The sequence below is a fragment of the Camelus bactrianus genome, chromosome 22 (assembly GCF_048773025.1).
Source record: "Camelus bactrianus isolate YW-2024 breed Bactrian camel chromosome 22, ASM4877302v1, whole genome shotgun sequence".
Classification (NCBI taxonomy): Eukaryota; Metazoa; Chordata; class Mammalia; order Artiodactyla; family Camelidae; genus Camelus; species Camelus bactrianus.
The window spans coordinates 25387929-25406207 of record NC_133560.1 but is presented as its reverse complement, the minus strand read 5'-3'; the positions used below and the strand labels follow the sequence as shown (position 1 = coordinate 25406207).

At 49.5% G+C, this 18279-nt stretch overlaps 1 protein-coding gene and 1 long non-coding RNA gene across 4 annotated transcripts; one reads left to right on the top strand and one right to left on the bottom strand.

Moving 5' to 3' along the window:
* Positions 1-1989: 1989 nt before the first annotated feature.
* LOC123616629 (uncharacterized) lies at positions 1990-13805 on the bottom strand. 2 transcript variants are annotated; one of them, XR_012501645.1, is made up of 4 exons: positions 13670-13803; positions 5383-5454; positions 2455-2570; positions 1990-2177 (listed from the first exon to the last, which is right to left on the bottom strand). It is a non-coding gene; the product is annotated as an uncharacterized LOC123616629 (long non-coding RNA). The 2 variants fall into 2 exon arrangements; XR_012501644.1 differs by lacking the exon at positions 5383-5454 and having other exon boundaries at positions 13670-13805.
* Positions 12895-18238, top strand: S1PR5 (sphingosine-1-phosphate receptor 5). 2 transcript variants are annotated; one of them, XM_074350777.1, is made up of 2 exons: positions 12895-13524; positions 15406-18238. In XM_074350777.1, exon 2 carries the CDS (start codon positions 15424-15426, stop codon positions 16624-16626), a length of 1203 nt encoding a protein of 400 aa, XP_074206878.1. In that variant the 5' UTR covers positions 12895-13524; positions 15406-15423; the 3' UTR covers positions 16627-18238. The 2 variants fall into 2 exon arrangements, with proteins under 2 accessions (XP_074206878.1, XP_010952549.1); XM_010954247.3 differs by lacking the exon at positions 12895-13524 and adding an exon at positions 13551-13963.
* The last annotated feature ends 41 nt before the right edge of the window (positions 18239-18279 follow it).

The following is an 18279-nucleotide window of genomic DNA, read 5'->3' as shown; positions in this document are numbered from 1 at the left end:
CCTGGGGGTGGAGTAGGGAGAGGTGGGAGGAAGGGATAAAAAGGGGCTCGGATGTGTTTAGCACCTTGACTGTGGTGATGGTTTCCAGCTTGTGAAAACTCATCACATGGTACACGTTAAATGTGTGTGGTTTGTTTTATGTCAATCACACCTCAATAAAACTGAAAAAAATTTCAGTGCACCTAACTCAGAGGACTATTAGGAGGACGAGCTGAGTTCATCCTGGTAAAGCGCTTAGCATGGCATTTGAGGCAGGGCTCAGTGAAAGCCAACCATGACCTCAAAGGCAGGATGAGTATAGTGACCCTGGGAACCGCAGAGAGGGTGGCCTCTAGTGGCTGGCCCAAGGGCTCTGTCCTCAGCTGGCAGAAGGAAGTTGGATGACGATTTGGAGGAGGGAGTGCCACCTGCAGAAGGCAAGAAAGTGAGAGAGGTGATTAGGCAAGTTTACTGACTCTGGCTAATTAACAGCGAGGGAAAGGAAGTGCCCCGCTGATGAAAAGGCAGGACATTTCTCTTATCCCACAGCTGGCTCCCTAAAATCCAAGAACACACCTCAGTATTGCTTCCTTTGTTCCCACTGAAGTTTCTGCTAATTGCTTTTTGTTTCAGGGCTGCACTATGGGGGTGGAAGGAGCCAGTAGCCGAAAATAATTACCACCACCACTGGAGTGAAGACAATGATGGCTGAGCCTTCTAATAAAAGACCCCGCGGCCCGATGGGGAGCTGGAGCTATCTCTACCGGCCACCTTGGCTGACAGCTCCCGGCTCAAGTGCTTCCTTTCCCCAGTTGAGTGTTTTTCTTTCCTTTTCCCTGTTTGAACACTTTCCTTCCATTTCCCTTTCTGAGCAATAAATCAGCTGTTCACTAGGTCCCTCTGCCTCTGCTGCAAGAATTCTTTGACAGCCAGCAACAAGGACCCACACTTTATTGGGCTTCCTAATTTAGGGGTCCCTCTATCTGCTAACAAAAGCACAGTCACCTCCTTGACTTTCCCTTCTTCAGCTCTCCCTTCATGCACTTCCCTTCAGCCACTCCTGTCTCCTTTCTCAAATTCAACAGGTACCCTCCCACCTGAGGACCTTTGCACTAGCTGTTCCCTCTGCCTAGACCTCTCTTCCCTGAGATATCTGCATGGCTCTCCCTCAGCCTCCTTCAGGACTTTGTTCAAATGTCATTCCTGCAGTGTGACTGCCTTCAAAATTCTACCCTTATGATCCTTCCCCCTTCCCTGCTCTATTTTTTTTTTCCAGAGAAGTTATCGCAACTTGATTGTATAAGTCAGCTTGGCCTCCTATAACTAATACCTCACATGGAGTGGCTTCCACAACAGACATTAATTCTTATCCTTCTGGAGGGTGGAAGTCCAAGATCAAGGTGCCAGCATGGCTGGGATCTTGGGGAGGCCACTGTTCTTGGCTATGTCCTCACAGGGCCTTTCCTTGGTGCATTGGACAAGGAAATATCTTGTGTCTCTTCATTTTTATAAGGGCATTAATCCCATTAGAGGCTCCACCCTCGTGACCTCATTTCACCCTAATCACCTCCCAAAGGCCCCACCTCCTAATACCATCACCTTAGGGAGTTGGATTTCAACAAATGAATTCTGGGAAAGGTTCAGACCATAGTGCTGATCTTATATTTATATATAAATTTTATGTTGTCTTTCTTATTTAAAAAAAATTTAACTAGGTTCATTTATTTATTTACTTTTTTAACGGAGGTACTGGGGATTGGACCCAGGACCTTTTGCATGCTAAGTACGTGCTCTACCACTGAGCTATATCCTCCCCCCTATAATTTTTTTTTGTTTTATGAAGGGGAGGTAATTGGGTTTATTTATTTATATTTGGAGGAGGTACTGGGGATTGAACCCATGACCTCATACATGCTAAGTATGTGCTCTACCATGGAGTTATACCCTCCCTACCCTATAATTTTTATGTTGATCACCTCTGTCTCCACCACATCATGAGGGCAGGCCACTGTTGGTCACTGTTGGCTCCTCAACACTCAACATGGCATACAGTAGGCGCTCAAACAACTTGCAGAAAAGAAGGAGAGCTTACAGCCTCACAGGGGACAGGTGGGCTGGGGTGGCCATAGGTGATCCTTTCTGTTTGGTTTGATGGCTGAAGCTCCCTGCCCCCCACCATGACCACAGCTGGTTCCTTCCTAGAGAAGGAGGATGATTCACAGTGTGACCCTCAGTTCCTTCTCTTCACCCCTCTTCCTTACAAGTAAAGCCACAACATCCACACCCCCCCATCACTGACCCCACCCAGGGTCCAGCTGCCACCTGTCCCACCCTGAGAGATGTCCCCCAGGCTCCTCAGGTTAAGGCACCCCAACTGATCCTGCATTTCACCCCACTGGCTTTTCGTCCCATGCCCTTGTCTCCCCCAACCCAGCCTTCATTGCCACCCTTCCCGGGATCTGTCAGTCCACTTACTGTCTGTCTCTGGTTGTCGTCATGCTCCTAAAGCAGCATTAACAGTCACGGGCAGACGCTGGCAGCCAGGCGGCTCGGACAGGTGATCTTGTCTCTCTCTGTCTTGGTTTCCTCATCTGCCAAATGGGGTAATAATAGTAGTACCCGTCAAGCTAACAGACATCCTTCAAAGTCCAACGACCCCCATTTCTGGGCTCTCAGATGTCTGCCTGTGATCCCTCAACAGATAAAGTACATTCTTTACTGAGCGTGTTTCCCCTAACAAACTAATAGCCCCAGGTAATGCCTAATATCACAGTAGCCCAGGCTAGTTCATTTCAGCCTACCTTATCAGAGTCAAACCCCACCGCCCTTCACCGACCCCAAACCTCTTACCTCACCTACAACCAATTAGAGACTTGCACACAAGCCGATCAGGCACCTTGTGACCCTACCTTATAAAAGACCCCACAACCGGCCCTTGGGGCTCACACAGGCACCTCTTGTCTGTGTGACCTGCTGTTGTCTATGACAGTGAAACCTAATAAACTCCTTTTCTATTCTCACACTTTATCTCTGGTAAATTCCTTTACCAACCCATGTATCACCATGCCACCAACCAACCATGCCATTGTGTCCCACCAGGGTACCTACTTCCTAGGATTTGGGAGAAGCACGAAATGAATATGCAAAATGCTTAAAACACTGTCTGGCACACAGCAACCACCACTTTACTGGGAATTTTTACTGCCAAAGTCTTTCTGTTACCTGAAAACTGAGTTTGCCTCTTGGTGGGTGTCCAGCCAAAAGACACAAAAAAGCCAAAGATTGGAAGCACAGAAACTGTTTGTTAAATGACTAAATGAATGATTATGGAGCTTAGCTATCCTAAAGGCTTCCTCCCAGCTCTTTCTGAGTCTCCACAGCTGGCTTCTTCAGGGACCTGAATTGATTCCCTCAAGCCTGGTCCCACTGGCTTTCTCTGTCTTAAGTCATTTAACCCTCAGCACAACCCTATAAGTTTGATATAATTATTATACCCATCTTACAGATGAGGAAGTAAAGGATCACAAATAAAGTTCATACAGCAGGAGAGCTACTGTTATTCTCAGGGGTAATCTTCTTAGCCATCATACATTTAAAACTCAGAAAGTAACCCAATAGAAACACAGGCAAAAGATTTGAACAGACTCTTCACAAGAGATAAATAAATGTCAAATAAGCCTATGAAAAGATTCTCATCACCAGCCATCTAGAACATGCAAAACAGCAGGACAATCAGATACAACCACCAACCCACCAGAACAGCTCAGATGAAAAACCTGACCAAGTGCTGGTGAAGATGCAGAGAAACTGGAACATTTGAAGTGTGTGCAGTTGGTTGTATGTCAAGGATGCCCCCAATAAAGTTGAAAACATAAATCAGTACGATAACACTAGGGTGCAGACACAAAATTGCACTTGAGTGGAATCCAAGGTAGGATTGTCTTCTGGTGGTTGTATCTTGGCATCAGTGTGTGAATTTTACTGTGGGTCTCTCAGCCATTCCAAGAATGTTTCTGTGCCTCTCCACCTGGTTCTCAAGCCCCTGAGTGAAATAATCTCCCCCAGACTGAGCAGTTGCTAGAATAAATTACACTCTCTTGAAGGAAACATAAAGATGTGTAAAGATGCTTTCCACTTTCCTAGTCAAACTTCCTTTCTCCCTTGGACCCATCTATCTTGTCCTGCCTCTCATGTCACTATCACACCAATAGTTGTGTGAGAGAATGCTCCAGAAATGAGCTGTGCTCATGGCTGCCTGTTTGGCTGAAAGGATGGCAAACTCTTTTTTCATTCAACAAATGTATCCTGAGCACCTACTATGTGCCATGCTCTGTGCTGGGCACTGAGCTACAGCAAGAACACAAACACTGTTGTCTCCTCTTGGGGTCTTGGAGGTGGGATACAGGAGACAGATGTTGAACTTATCACACAAATAATTACATAGTTACGATGGGGACAAGGGTCACATAGGAAAATTCAAGCTTACAATAGCGGGAGGTAATCTAGTTTGGGGGCTGTGATCCAGGACTTCTCAGGAAGTCCACATTTAAGTTGGGCTCTGTATTAGTTAGCATCGGTCAAGTTTCCCTGCAATAACAAACAAGTTCAAAGTTCAGGAGTTTAACACAAGCAAAGTTTACTTCTCTCTCGAGTTACTCATCCTACATGGGCTGAGCTCAGCTCCACACAGTCCTGCAGGGGTCCAGACTGAAAAGGCACCCACCATCTTGTGGCTGCATCATCTTGGAACTCAGTGCCTCAGTCACCACAGTAGGACAAGAGAGAGACTGGAGAAGCATGCGTGGGCTTTTTGATGCCTCCTCAGAAGTAACTGACATACAGAAGTGATGTATGTCATCTCCACTCACATTTCAATGGCCAGAATTAGTCAAGGGAGTCACCTAATTGAATGTAGTTTTTCATTCAATAGATATTGGTCTGCCCTAGAAATATCTATCATGGGAGCTAAAGGATGAGTAGCAATTAGCCAGAAAAAAAAAAAGGAAGAATGTTCAATCCCAGTAGAATAAAGAGTACATTTAAAGACACTAGAAGGAAAGAGGTAATGGGTTTAAGGACTCGAAATTCTGTCAGAAAAGGATTTTCAATCCAGACCACTATTTCCAGCCAAAATATTGATCAAGTGTGAGGAGCAAGTAAAGACATTTCAAAACATGAAATGAAGGGCTCAAAAATGTTATATTGCATGCTCCTGTATTCTCAGAAAGTTATTGCAGGATGCACTCCACAAAAACAGAGGGGTAAATAAAGAAAAAAAGAAGACACGAGATTGAGAAAACAGGGGTCCCAACATAGGAAAGAGATGAAGAGAATTCCTGGGAGAGTGGCAGGAGGAATTCCTCAGCAAAAAAGAACACAGGAGGAAAACAGAATGCTACCTACAGATTATCTGGCGGATTTTATCACTTGGAAAGTTGAATTGAGATGAATTGCCAGAACTTCTAAGAAAGACACCTAAAGAAAAAAAAGAAGGCAATTAACTCCAGGTGGAGAAACTATACATCATAATAATTACACTTCTCCATAGCATCCTTCAAAAGGAAATGAAATTATATTTCCATAAAATCTATAAAAAAGAATGTGAGCCACCGAGACACCAAGCAAACACGTCTCATATCCAGTTGATGACTCAGTGGCACCACTTGATGGCTGGCAGGCATTTCAAACTCAACTGACCCTAAACTGAACCTCCCAAATTTAATTTCTGAGCTTTCTGTTGTCCCGTGGCCTTCCCATCTCAGGTACCTGAAATGAAACTTAACAGGGTTTGGGGACTCCTAATGGCCCATATGAAGATGCTCAGGTCATTTTGGGTTGACTCCGCCCACATTCTCCAACTTGGCCAATCAGAGCAGTCCACTCCCCCAGGCCAAGAGACTGGGTTGGTTATGACATGATCCTAGCTGGGCCAATGAAATTCAGTACTGGGACTTCTGGTGAAACCCTGGTGTGGTTGGGTATCTTTCCAAGTTGCTACTGAGTGGGAATAATAGATCTATAGTGCCAGGAAGAGTTTCTGCCACCCAAAAGAGAGCTTGATGAGATGAAAACCTAGCTGAGCCAAGAGACAGAGAGTTAGATTCTTGGTGACATTGGAGCTTCTTGATCCAGCTATGCCCAAAGTCAACCCAACTCCTAGATCTCTAGATTTTCAGTTGCATGAGACAATTCATTTCTAACCACCGCCTCCATGCCAGTTTGAGGTGTTTTTCAGTTGAACTTAATTTTTTTTTTCTGGAACTTTCAACTAAACAAATCCTGATGAATACAGCCCCTACCCAATGCCAGGCATTGCACTAAAGAGTTCACATGACTTGTCTCACTGAACCCTATGAGAGGGGGAATAATTATGATTTCCATTTAACTGATGAGGAAACTGAGGCTCACAGAAGTGAATCTACCTGCCTGAGATCATCAGAGCCAGGATTCCAACCCACATCTGTCTGACCCCAAAGCCTGCCTCTCTCTGACCATGAGGAGCAGATGCTAGATTTGGAGATTCAGAGAAGAGGTATGATATGGGGTGGAGGGGGCATTGCAAGAGCCAGAAGCCAATGTCCTGGGCTGCTTAAACTTTCTTCAAAGGGCACCAAGGAGTTATGGGAGGGTCATGAGCAGGGGAAGGACAAGAGGAAGGATGAACTGCAGTGTGGGCATTGGGATCAATAAAAATGGTAACAGAAAGTAATCACTATCAAAGCCACAATGAGATGCATCTTCACTTCCATCAGGATGGCTGTAAAAAAAAAAAAAAAAAGGATGGGAAATAATAAGTATGAGCAAGGATGTGAGGAAATTGGAACCCCTGTATATTGCTGGTGGGAATGTAAAATAGTGCAATGACTTTGGAAAAGTCTGGCAGTTCAGTCTGGCAGTTCCTCGAGATGTTAAGTATAAGTTACCACATGACCCACAGTTCCAGTCCTAGGTATATTCCCAAGAGAAATGAACATATATGATATCATGTATATGTGAAATCTAAAAAAAAAAAGATAAAAATTCTGTTTACAGACCAAAAACAGACTGATGGACATAGAAAACAAACTATGGTTACCAAAAGGAAAAGGCTAGGAGGTACAACTTAGGGGTTGGGGAGTAACAGACACACACTACTATATATAAAATAGATAAACAACAAGGATCTACTGTGTAGCACAGGGAACTATATTCAATTTCTTGTAATAACCTATAATGGAAAAGAACCTGAAAAGAAAAAAATATATGTAGGTATATGTTTAACTGAATCACTTTACACCTGAAATTAACATAAACCAACTACACTTTAATTAAAAATTTTTTAAAAAGACAATATGTGTACACACACACACACACACACACACACACTAACCTATGCACAAAAGTTCCTAGCAGCAATTTTTAAGGTAGCCAAAAAAAGGAGAAACAACTCAAGTGTCCATCAGCTGATAAATGGATAAACACAATGAAATATTATTCAGCCATAAAAAGGAATGACATACTGAGTGAAAGAAGCCCAGACACACACAAAAACCACATAGTGTAAAATTCCATTCACATGAAATATCCAAAATAGGCAAATCTATAGAGACAGAAAGTAGATTAATGGTTTCTAGAGGTTGGAGGGAAGGAAGAAATGTGAGTGACTGCCAATGGGTACAGAATTTCTTTTTTGAGTGATGAAATGTTCTAAAATTGATTGTGGTGGTGGTTATACAACTTTGCGAACACACTAAGAATCATAGAATTGCATACTTTAAATGAGCGAGGTGTGTGCTATGTGAATTGTATCTCAATAAAGCTGTTAAAAAATAATGCCGGAAATTTATCAAGTGGTTAGCTCTGGGCCAGGCAATGTGTTAGCTTTTTCTACTGATGATTGCATTCATACTCACAAGATCACCGGGAGAACAAAAAAGATTTTCGTGACTCCATTTTACAGATGAGGATACTGCAGTCAGAGAGGTTAAGCAAGATGGTGGTTAGACTTCAGAGGCCTGGCATTTGAGGTCCACCAGACTTGACTCTTGCCCTACCCACACTCAGTGTTACCTCCCACCCCTGCTTTTTCCTCCCCCTCAGCCACACTCCTGCCCAACTGACTTGATTTCCGTTCCTTTTACTCATGCATTCTTTCTGTTCTCCAGGCTTCTGCATTTTGCTGATTCAACACCTCTGCCCAGCTGTTCTTTCTACTTCACTCCTTATCTAGTCTGTGAAATTAATGTCTAAGTGTGAGGGAGAGAGAAAGAGAGAAGGTTCTGACTCCAAGTTTCCAAGCCTCACTTGGAAGTGAAGGGTGCAGGGAGGGGAACCAACAGGGCTTCTTGTGGAAAAGATCAGGGCCTGCCTCCTCTGCCTCCTGAGGGCTTGGCCCCCTACACATGTCTACAGCTTTATGAGCCCTTGGCCTGGGTTTAACCCAAGCTGTAACTCAGGACATGTGTGCTGGAGAATGAGGTCAGATTTTCCCCTGGCAGTTTTCCAGGCCTGGGGTGAGCAGGTGAGAAGAGCGGGGCTCTGCCCAGTTTCTGACCCACCACCAGTTGACTTCTCCTCCCCTCCGCCTCCCAATTCAGAGCCTTTTCCCAGAGCCTTTTAGAATCTTTAATAAGTATACTAATACAATAGAACACTATTCAACCTTAAAAAGAAACAAAATTCTGGGTGAGGATTCAGCTTAGTGGTGTTACGGAAATGACAGGCCAGTCAAGAAACAAGCACCACTTGGAGGGTTGGAGTACTCAGATGTATTACACCGGCGGGCTCAGAGGGGCTTCTACTCCCAAGCTCTGAGCACCTCCAAGACATGCGCATGAGGTTTTATAGGGTAAAGTACAAGCTTGGGGTATTCTGCCAATAGGCATGGAACAGCTTTAGCAGCATTATCATCACAAAAGTGGAGGCGGGGAGGCAGCAAACCAACATTCCAAAGCCAGATATGTATCTTTGAAAATCCAGCTGGCTAGCAAAAAAACATAAACAGCAAACCAACACTAATTAACTTAGATTTATAAGTTAGTCCAGCAGAACTCAGATCAGTATTCCAATACTTAGACTTGTGAGTTATCTTGTTAGCCCAGCCCAGCCTCTCCTTCACATTCCTAGACCTGTGAGTTATCTTGTTAGACCAGCCCAGCTTTTCCTTCACAGTGGTAGAGTGTGTGCTTAGCATGCAGGAGGTCCTGGGTTCAATCCCCAGCACCTCCATTAAGATAATAATAATAATAATAAGTAATATAGCACAGGGAACTATATTCAATATCTTGTAGTAACCTTTAATGAAAAAGAATGTGAAAACAAATATATGTATATATATGCATGACTGGGACATAATGTTATACACCAGAAATTGACACATTGTAACTGACTATACTTCAATTAAAATAAATAAATAAATAAATTTAGTTCCCCCCAGCAAAAAGGAGTCCTGATGCTTTCCCCCAACCTCTCCCACTACGGCCACCCCCTACCACAGGGGTATACTTGGTACACTGATGAACCTACATGAACACATCACTATCACTTGAAGTCCATAGTTTTTCACTTTAGGGTTCATGGTGGTGTAGTCTATGGATTTGGCAAATGGAAGATGCCATGTATCCATCACTACTGTATTGTGCCTAATAGTTTCATTGCCCTAAATATTCCCTGTACTCTGTCTATTCATCCTCCCTACCCCCTATCCCCTGTCAACCATTGATCTTTTTACTAGCCCCATAGTTTTGCCTTTTCCAGAATGTCACATGGTTGGAACTCTACATCATGTAGCCGTTTCACATTGGCTTCTTCCACTTAGTCATATGCATTTAAGTTTTCTCTATGTCTTTCCATGGCTTGATAGCTCATCTCTTTTTAGAGCTGACTAACATTCAATTGTCTGGATGTACCACAGTTTATTTATCCATTCACCTGCGGAAGGACACCTTGGTTGCTTCCAAGTTTTGGCAATTTTGAACAAAGTTGCTAGTAACATCCATGTTCAGGGTTTTGAGTGGACCATACTCTATTCTTTAGAAGTAAGGTACCAAGTCCAGCCCCACTTCAAGGGGAGGGGAACTTAGCTTCCCCACTGAGGGAGAAGAGTTTCCAATAAATTTTGGACAAAGATTAAGACCACCAAGGTGATTACTAAACACTCAGCAGGGGAGTGTATATCTCAGTGGTAGAGTGCGTGCCTAGCATGCAGGAGGTCCTGGATTTGATCCTCAGTACCTCCATTAAATAAATAAATAAATAAACCTAATTACCTAAACCCAGGAGAAAAAAAATATTCAGAGGGAGAAACTTTGAGGCTTAAAGTTTTGCCCAGTAATTTTCTCATCAATCAGTGGATTCTACCTGCAGCAGTTGTCATAGCGGTATTCTAATGGTGACCTTCTCTTTTCATCAGTTTCACTTTTGTTAATTGGAATTCTTCTGTGAAGGTTTGTTCCTTCTCCCTCATTTTAAAATTGATTTAATCATGTATTTAAATCAGTATGGACTTGTGGACCTTTATTTTATTCTTTTGGCTATAATGCCAATGCTACTGCTATTTATCTTGTTCAAATTGTTCCAGCTTTGGCCAGTGGGAGTTCTTTCAGGCTGGCTCCTGTGTCCTTTTGCCATTGTTTTTGGGGTTTTTTTGCCCTTCCTGTTGCTGGAAGATGCTCCAGGATCATTGTGCATTTTCCTCTGTCCCAGCCCTAGAAGCAGCCATTTCTCCAAGGAGCCCTGGTTTCTTGTACTGGAAAATGGTATTTAGAAACCAAGATCTGGGTGCTGAGTGTTCTCTGGGTACTGGGGTGTTAGAGCAGACAGAGCTAGGAAATATGTGTGTGTACCCTCATATCTCTATTTATTTTCATATCTATTAAAATAAATATTCCCTAGTGATAACCCCATTCCAGCACAAAATTGCTTATTTGTAACTTCCTTCTCTGACAGCATAGAAACTGGCTGTCAGTATCTACAACATACGTACTTACTTGTTCAATGCTAGTACATAGCAGAATTAACCTGTACCCCTGTGAGAAACAAATGTACCGACTGGAGTACAGAGTGTCTGTAGAGTTCAGACCGATGTTTGAATGAGAAACCTCTGAGCCAAGCAAACAAACCCTGTGGCTGTGAGCCAGAGTTGGCCCTCGGACTTCCAGTTTGAGACCCTCCAAACCATGACTGCTCTGGTCTCTGGCCATGGGAAAGTCATCAGTTTGCACCTCCCAGCAGTCTTATTCATGCCTCAGGACTGGTCTGAGGGAGACAGAGAGCAGAGAATGGGAAGTCCTGCTGCACTCTTCTGGTTCTCTGGATTGGTGGGAGTCTGAGGGAGACATTTTGCAATTTCAGAGGCAAGGACACAGCTCAGTGAGAGTGGGTGCAGGTTGGGTGGGGCAGCCCCTGTGGGTGAGGGCTCTGGCAGCAGAACCTGCCAGGCAGGTGTGCCGGCCCAGGCATGCATCAGGCAGACAGGCTGTGGCAGGAGCATGGAGGCCAGGAGTGCCCTTCCCCTGGAAAGAGACCGGGCTTGGCCGGGAGGGGTGGGGGCGGGAAGGCAGGGGCTCATGGGGCCTGAGCTGCACCCTCTCCTAATTCCTCCTCAGGGATACAGCGGTGACCAACAGCACCTGAGCAAACACGTATTGACCTCTCATCTCTGTGTTCCAGCTCTGTCCCATTCATTCCTCCTCAACAACATCCCTCAGAGTGGGAACTGTCATTATCCAGTTTACAAATGGGGGCACCAAGGCCCAGGGCGGGGTGTCACTTGCCAGAATCCATGATTACAAAAGCCTGACTCCAGACTCCAAGCCCTTAACATTTATTTACTCAATGACTGTACAGACAGACAGACAGACAAGGTCCTTGCCTTCCTGGAGCTGGGAGTCCAGGACAGAGACACACAATAAGCCAGATGAATAAATTATCAAGGTAATTTCAGATGCTGCCATGGAGACTGGCAAGGATGGGGGACACATCATGGAAGGCCTCTCTGCAGAGGCGACCAACTGGCAAGGGCTGATGGAAGGGTGTTCTAGGCAGGCTGAATCCCAAGTGCCAAGGTCTTGAAGTATGTGAGGAACTGGGGAGAGGCCAGTGGGGCTAGAAGGGAGCAAAGCAGAGGGAGAGCAGAGAAATAAGAAGGAGAGACTGTGCAGGGCCTTGTGGACCTTCTGGTTAGAATTTGGGCCACATATGGAGCCATGGAGGTTCTGGAGCAGGAGAGGGACATGATCTCGGGATATCTGGTGCATGCGGTGGCATGAGTTGGGGGTGCTGGGACCCATGGCCGGAAGAGTCACCCTCAGCCTTGTAGGGCCCGTGGGAGGTGAGACTGCTGCCTGGGAGGTGTGAAGCAGCCACTTTCCCACCGTGGGGTGCGGCTTCCCCTTTGCAAAAGGAGGTCATTTATCCAACGCATGCTATGTGCCAGTCATGGCTCTGTCACCTTCGGGAAATCTTCAGGGCTCATCCCAGTGGGCTTGGTGGGTGAAGCTGTTGAGCCCCGAGCCCCGGCACCTAACCCTTAATGAGCCCCCCACCTGGCCTATGCTGGCCCCACTGACTGTGCTGTTCCTGCGTGTAAGCCGTCAAATAGACAGGAGCAGTTCTGTCTGGAGCCACAGGAATCCCCAAATTGCTACATGAGAATGCGACCGAGCCAGGGTGCCCCACACAGTCCCTCTCCCAGGGGCACCCCTCCATGCAACCCCATCCCCAGCCTCCGGCTCATCCTGGGACACCCTCACTCGACCTGTGGCCTGCAGAGCCTGAGACTGGCGGCTGGTGCAGAGGGCACAGTCCTGGTGAAGGATGCGGCAGCCAGGCCCAGCCCCACTTCCTGGCTGTGGCAAGCAGTCTGAGGAGCTTCCCAGCCTGGAAACTCCTGGGAACTAGGGGCACAGGGTGCAGGACCAGCTGGGACTGGCCCGTAGGAGGAGTAGAGGCCTGGGAGAGGCGTGGGAGAGAGAACAGACAGAGAAAGACAAAGAGCGACTGAGAGAGGCATAAACACAGAGACCGGGAGAAACAGAGATGGAGAGACCCCGAGAAACCAGAGGAGAGACGCACACAGAAAATGAGGGAGCTATTCATTCATTCATTCATTCACTCACTCAGCAGCTACTTATTGGGCACCAGCTGTGTCCCGGCAGTGCCCACAACAGACGCAAATCCCTGCTCCCATGGGGCTGACAGTCTGGTGGGGGACACAGTCCAGAAACATGATAAAAGAGTAAATGACATTGTTGGGAGCAATAAGGGTAAGAGAGATGAGGTGGGGGAAGCGGGAGAACAAGGAGGTCTTACGAGCAGGATTCTTCTTATCTGGGGAGGGGAAGGTTCCCACCAGAATCTTGCCTGGGCCTGCCCCTCCCCCACTAGCCCCGAAAGAGGGTTGGGAGCGGGGAAATGGGGTGGGGCCTGCGCCCGGAAGCCGCCAGGACCAATCTGCTAGGGGTAGGGGATTGAGGCTTGCCGAAGACCCCCTCCTAATCCAGGGTGCTGGAGTCCATCCACCGACGGGGCGTCCATGGGGTGCCGCCCAGGACGTTCAATTGGAAGGTAGGCTGAAAATGGGGAGGCACCAGTGCCCAGGGCAGGAGGACAGACCGGACTCCTCTACTCGAGGAGATGGGGGGAAGTGGCTCAGGTTGCGGCTGCCCCAGCAGAAGAACCCTCCCCTTCTCGTGTCTCTGGGTCCTCCTACCGAGACGGAGCGTCCCTGGGAGGCCAGCTCTGGCCTGGAGGGGGGAGTCCAGGGCTCGCCGGTGCCAGTCGCCGCCGGGGCGCGCTCCGGTGCCGCTGTGGGTGGCACAGGCTGGCAGACACGGGCTGGGTGCCCAGGCCCTAAGGGGAGGGGGGCGACTGCTTGCGACCGCCAGGGCCGGCGTTGTGGGTCCGCACCCTAGCCTGTTAGCTCCAGCCCCGCCCCCCCGAACAGCAGCCGATCACTCCGCTCCGGGCGGCGCGACTGCTGAGGGCGCACCACCTGGGCGCAGAGGTGAGTGTACTGCACTGGGACATTTCGGGCGCGGGGCTTGGCCTGGCCCGGAGGGGTTGCCCTGGCCACTACCCTTGTCCCCTTGCTTGGGTTTCCCGGACCTTTACCGAAGGCCTCTCAGGAGGGGAAAACCGGCGACTCCGGAACTCGATGCGGGACCTGGGATGGGGGTGGGGGACACCCGGAATCCCCCAGCCTCGCCCTCTCCCAACCACGCCACTGCAAGTTTCGCTACCTCACTCCTGCCTCCAGGCAAGCCACGGCGAGGCGGCCGGTACACAGGCTGTGAGCCTCTGCGCAGTGTCCCCAACCGAGTAGGAGCGCGTGTAACCTGTATCTGGGTGTATTTGATGCCCCTCCCCCCAGCATGGCTGAGTCTGTGACTCCCTGTGGATCTGTATTTGCGCCTGGCTCCCAGTGTGCAGCTGAAGCCATCTGGGATGCATTTGCTTCTGCCATGTGCAAATAAGTCCGTTCCCCTCCCCAGGCCTCGGTTTTCTCATCTGTTAAGTGGGACTCCAGCGATTGTGTAATTGTTTCTGCGTGGATGTGCTTGTGTGGGAGCATGAAAACCTTTGTGCCTGCTGCTATGTGAAGTACTTCTTCTGAGCCTCAGCTTCCTAGCCTGTAAATTGGGGCCAAGGGGAGAATTGTGGAGGGGATTAAAGGGCACATTCGTTGGTGGGAGGTATTATTATACTTTAAAGACATGTCTGACCTGCAAGAGTCTGTCTCTGAGACAGACAGTCTGTGGATCCTGTCTGCTGCCCTCAGGCTCTGCCTCTGCAAAATGGGTGGATGGGTTCAGCTTTCTCACTGGGGGTTTTGCGGTGGATGAAGGGGGTTTCACAGGAAAATGCCCTGGGTGCAGTGAGGCCTGCAAATTGTGGGGCTCTGGGCCCCAGGCTGGGTGTGGGTGGAGGCTGTGAAATTCTGGCCTGTGAAAGTAGGCACTAGATCCCGTTTGTGCATGGTGGAATTTGTATATCTCTGCCTGTGTCACTCTGTCCATGTGTAAATGTATTTTCATATTTCCATAATGGGGTGTAACTGCGCATTTTGCCCTAGTTTGTGACTATGTGTGTCCATGTCCTTGTCCGTTTGTCACTGTCTTTGTGTGTACATTTCTGTGTGTGGCTGTTTCTGTCTGTGATTAATGTGTCTCTGGATATCCCTCCTTATGTGTGAATTATTAGTGTCCCTTTCCCTATGGGACTGTGTGTTATCTTGTCCCCTCGTAGTATTATTTGTGTGTCTTTGTATCGGTCTGTCTCCATGGACATCCCCTTCCACCCCGAATTCCCTACGGGCCAGGGCGTGCGTGTAGGGTGGGGAGTAGTGGGTTAGGACCCCCTTCCCAGGTGAGGCCCCGCGGGTGCCCGCCTCCGCAGCCGTGGGGATGGCGCGCGCCAGGCCTGACATTGCATCCAATCTTTCCTCAGCTTTGGGGCTGGCGGCCCATGGAGCCGGGGTTGCTGCGGCCAGCACCGGTGAGCGAGGTCATCGTCTTGCATTACAACTATACTGGCAAGCTCCGCGGTGCGCGCTACCAGCCTGGCGCTGGGCTGCGCGCCGACGCCGTCGTGTGCCTGGCCGTGTGCGCGTTCATCGTGCTCGAGAACTTGGCCGTGCTGGTTGTGCTCGGACGCCACCCGCGATTCCATGCGCCTATGTTCCTGCTCCTGGGCAGCCTCACGCTGTCTGACCTGCTGGCGGGAGCCGCCTATGCGGCCAACATCCTGCTATCGGGACCGCTCACGCTGCGCCTGTCGCCCGCGCTTTGGTTCGCGCGAGAGGGCGGCGTCTTCGTGGCGCTGGCCGCATCCGTGCTGAGTCTCCTGGCCATCGCCCTCGAGCGCCTCCTCACCATGGAGCGCCGGGGACCCGCGCCCGCCGCGCGTCGAGGGCGCACGCTGGCGCTGGCGGCCGCCGCCTGGGGCGTGTCGCTGCTCCTCGGGCTACTGCCTGCTCTTGGCTGGAATTGTCTGGGCCGTCTGGACGCCTGCTCCACTGTCCTGCCGCTCTACGCCAAGGCCTACGTCCTCTTCTGCGTACTCGCCTTCGTTGGCATCCTGGCTGCCATCTGTGCACTCTACGGACGCATCTACTGCCTAGTCCGCTCTAAAGCGCAGCGCCTACGCGCGCGCCCCGGGGCTGGCGAGGGCGCCTCGACCCCCGCACGCCGCACACCGCGCTCCTTAGCGCTGTTGCGCACGCTCAGCGTGGTGCTCCTGGCCTTCGTGGCGTGTTGGGGCCCCCTCTTCCTGCTACTCTTGCTGGATGTGGCGTGCCCGGCGCGGGCCTGCCCCGTGCTCCTGCAGGCGGACCCCTTCCTGGGCCTTGCCATGGCGAACTCGCTTCTGAACCCCATCATCTACACGTTCACCAACCGCGACCTGCGTCAGGCGCTCCTCAACCTCATCTGTTGCAGCTGTCTCCCCTGTGGCCGAGGCTCAGGCTCGGGTGCCTCCCAGCGGTCGGGTAGCGGCCCTGAGGCTTCGGGCGGCCTGCACCGCTGGCTGCCTCCTGGCCTGGGCGGCAGCTCCAGCCGCTCCGAACGCTCGTCGCCCCAGCAGGATGGGCTGGACACGAGCGGCTCTACTGGCAGCCCTGGAGCTCCCACAGCAGCCCAGACTCTGGTACCCCTGCCCGCCGCAGACTGATGCCTTTTGGCCTGCCATTGCCTTCCCTAAGAGCTCTTTTGCAGACTTTCTTTTTAAATAAATGAATTTGTAGGAAAAGCAGCCGAAGGTGGTGAAGGTAGAAAAGACGCAGGAAAACGTATTTTCTTGACGCTAAACCCCGCAGGAATGGACAAAATAGACAAAAATCCCTGCCCTTGTGGAACTGATGTTCTGTTGGCAGACATGGACAATAACGGAGTAAAGAGGTATGGAGATAATTCCAATGACAATACAGTGATGTGATGGTGGTCAGGTGATGCCTCTCTGCCGAGGTGGTGACCTGTGATGTGAGCTGAGACGGTCACTGTCCTGGGAAATTCTGAAAGAAGAGCATTTCAGGTGGAGGGAACAGCAGGTGCAAAGGCCCTGAGGCTAGAATATGCCTGTGTGTTCTCTGAAAAGCAAGGATTTCAATGTGGCTGGAGCAGCGATGGAGAGGGAGAGTGGAAGGAAACAAAGGCAGGGAAATAATGGGGCAGGTGGTGCAGGGCCCTGTGGGCCCAGGAGAGGACTTTGCTTTTGCTCTGAGTAAGGCGGGATTCATGGAGGGTTTTAGGCAGAGGAGGGACTTAATCTGGTTTAGATGTTTCCAGGTGCCTCTGGTTTTGTCGGGGGCAAAGCTAGGAGAATAAGATGATGGTGACTGCACTGGCCTAAGGAAGCGATGATAAGGACTCAGACCATATGGACTTATTGTGCCTGGATAGTTACCCCCACAGTGCTAGGCCCAGGACACACCTTTTTCTCACCCGGACTGCAACCTTGCAAAATAGGTTTCCTCACCTCCATTTGACAGGTGAGGAAACTCCAAGAACTGAGTACCTTGTCCCAATGTCCGCCGAGGCAGGATACTAGCCTAGGCTGTCAGGCTGTGAGGCCCAAGGAGGCACACGCCTAATGTCCTGCCCCTCCTGGGGGGCGGGGGGGGGTCTGTCAAGGCCAGGCTGACGCTCCCTCCTTCAGGGGTCTGCATTCTTGGCCGGGGGCGGTACCAGGGCCCCGTTTGTGCCCATAAAATCCTCCAGGCGCGCTTGCCACAGCCCCAGCTGTCCTCTGGCGCATTCCTAATCCTTCCGGAGGGGCCGGCGGGAGAGGGGCGGGGCGAGAGTGGGGAAAGGACCGGGGGTCCCGGTCTCAGACTGCGGCGGGCCACCTGCCGGGAGATAGCGGAACTGCAGGCAGTCGCGAGCCAGGCGGTGTTTTGGGGGAGGCTCTGACCCAGCCTAGGGGACTGAGTCTCCGTGGGCCGTCCCTGCAGACCTCATGCACAGGAAACCAACGAATTTCCTGGAACACAAACACACCCAAGCCTGGAGTTATATCCCAGGACACTTCAGAACTGGACCCAATTTCCCACCTGGCCTGACGCCCCTACCCCAGGCTCCTGTAATCTTCCAGGGCAACCTGAGATATCCCACCCCATTGTTCAGTTGTTTGATGGTGTGATGATAGATTTCACTTGTTCACATTTTACAAAATTCAAAAAGCACCGGTTTCCCTTCCTGGATGCATACACTGTTCAGAAACTTCCAGAGCTATCCTGTGAATATATGAGCTGAAATGTAAATACATTTCCTCTCTTTTTACACAACTTGAGCATTGCTCTCCACCTTGCTTTGTTAACTTAATAGT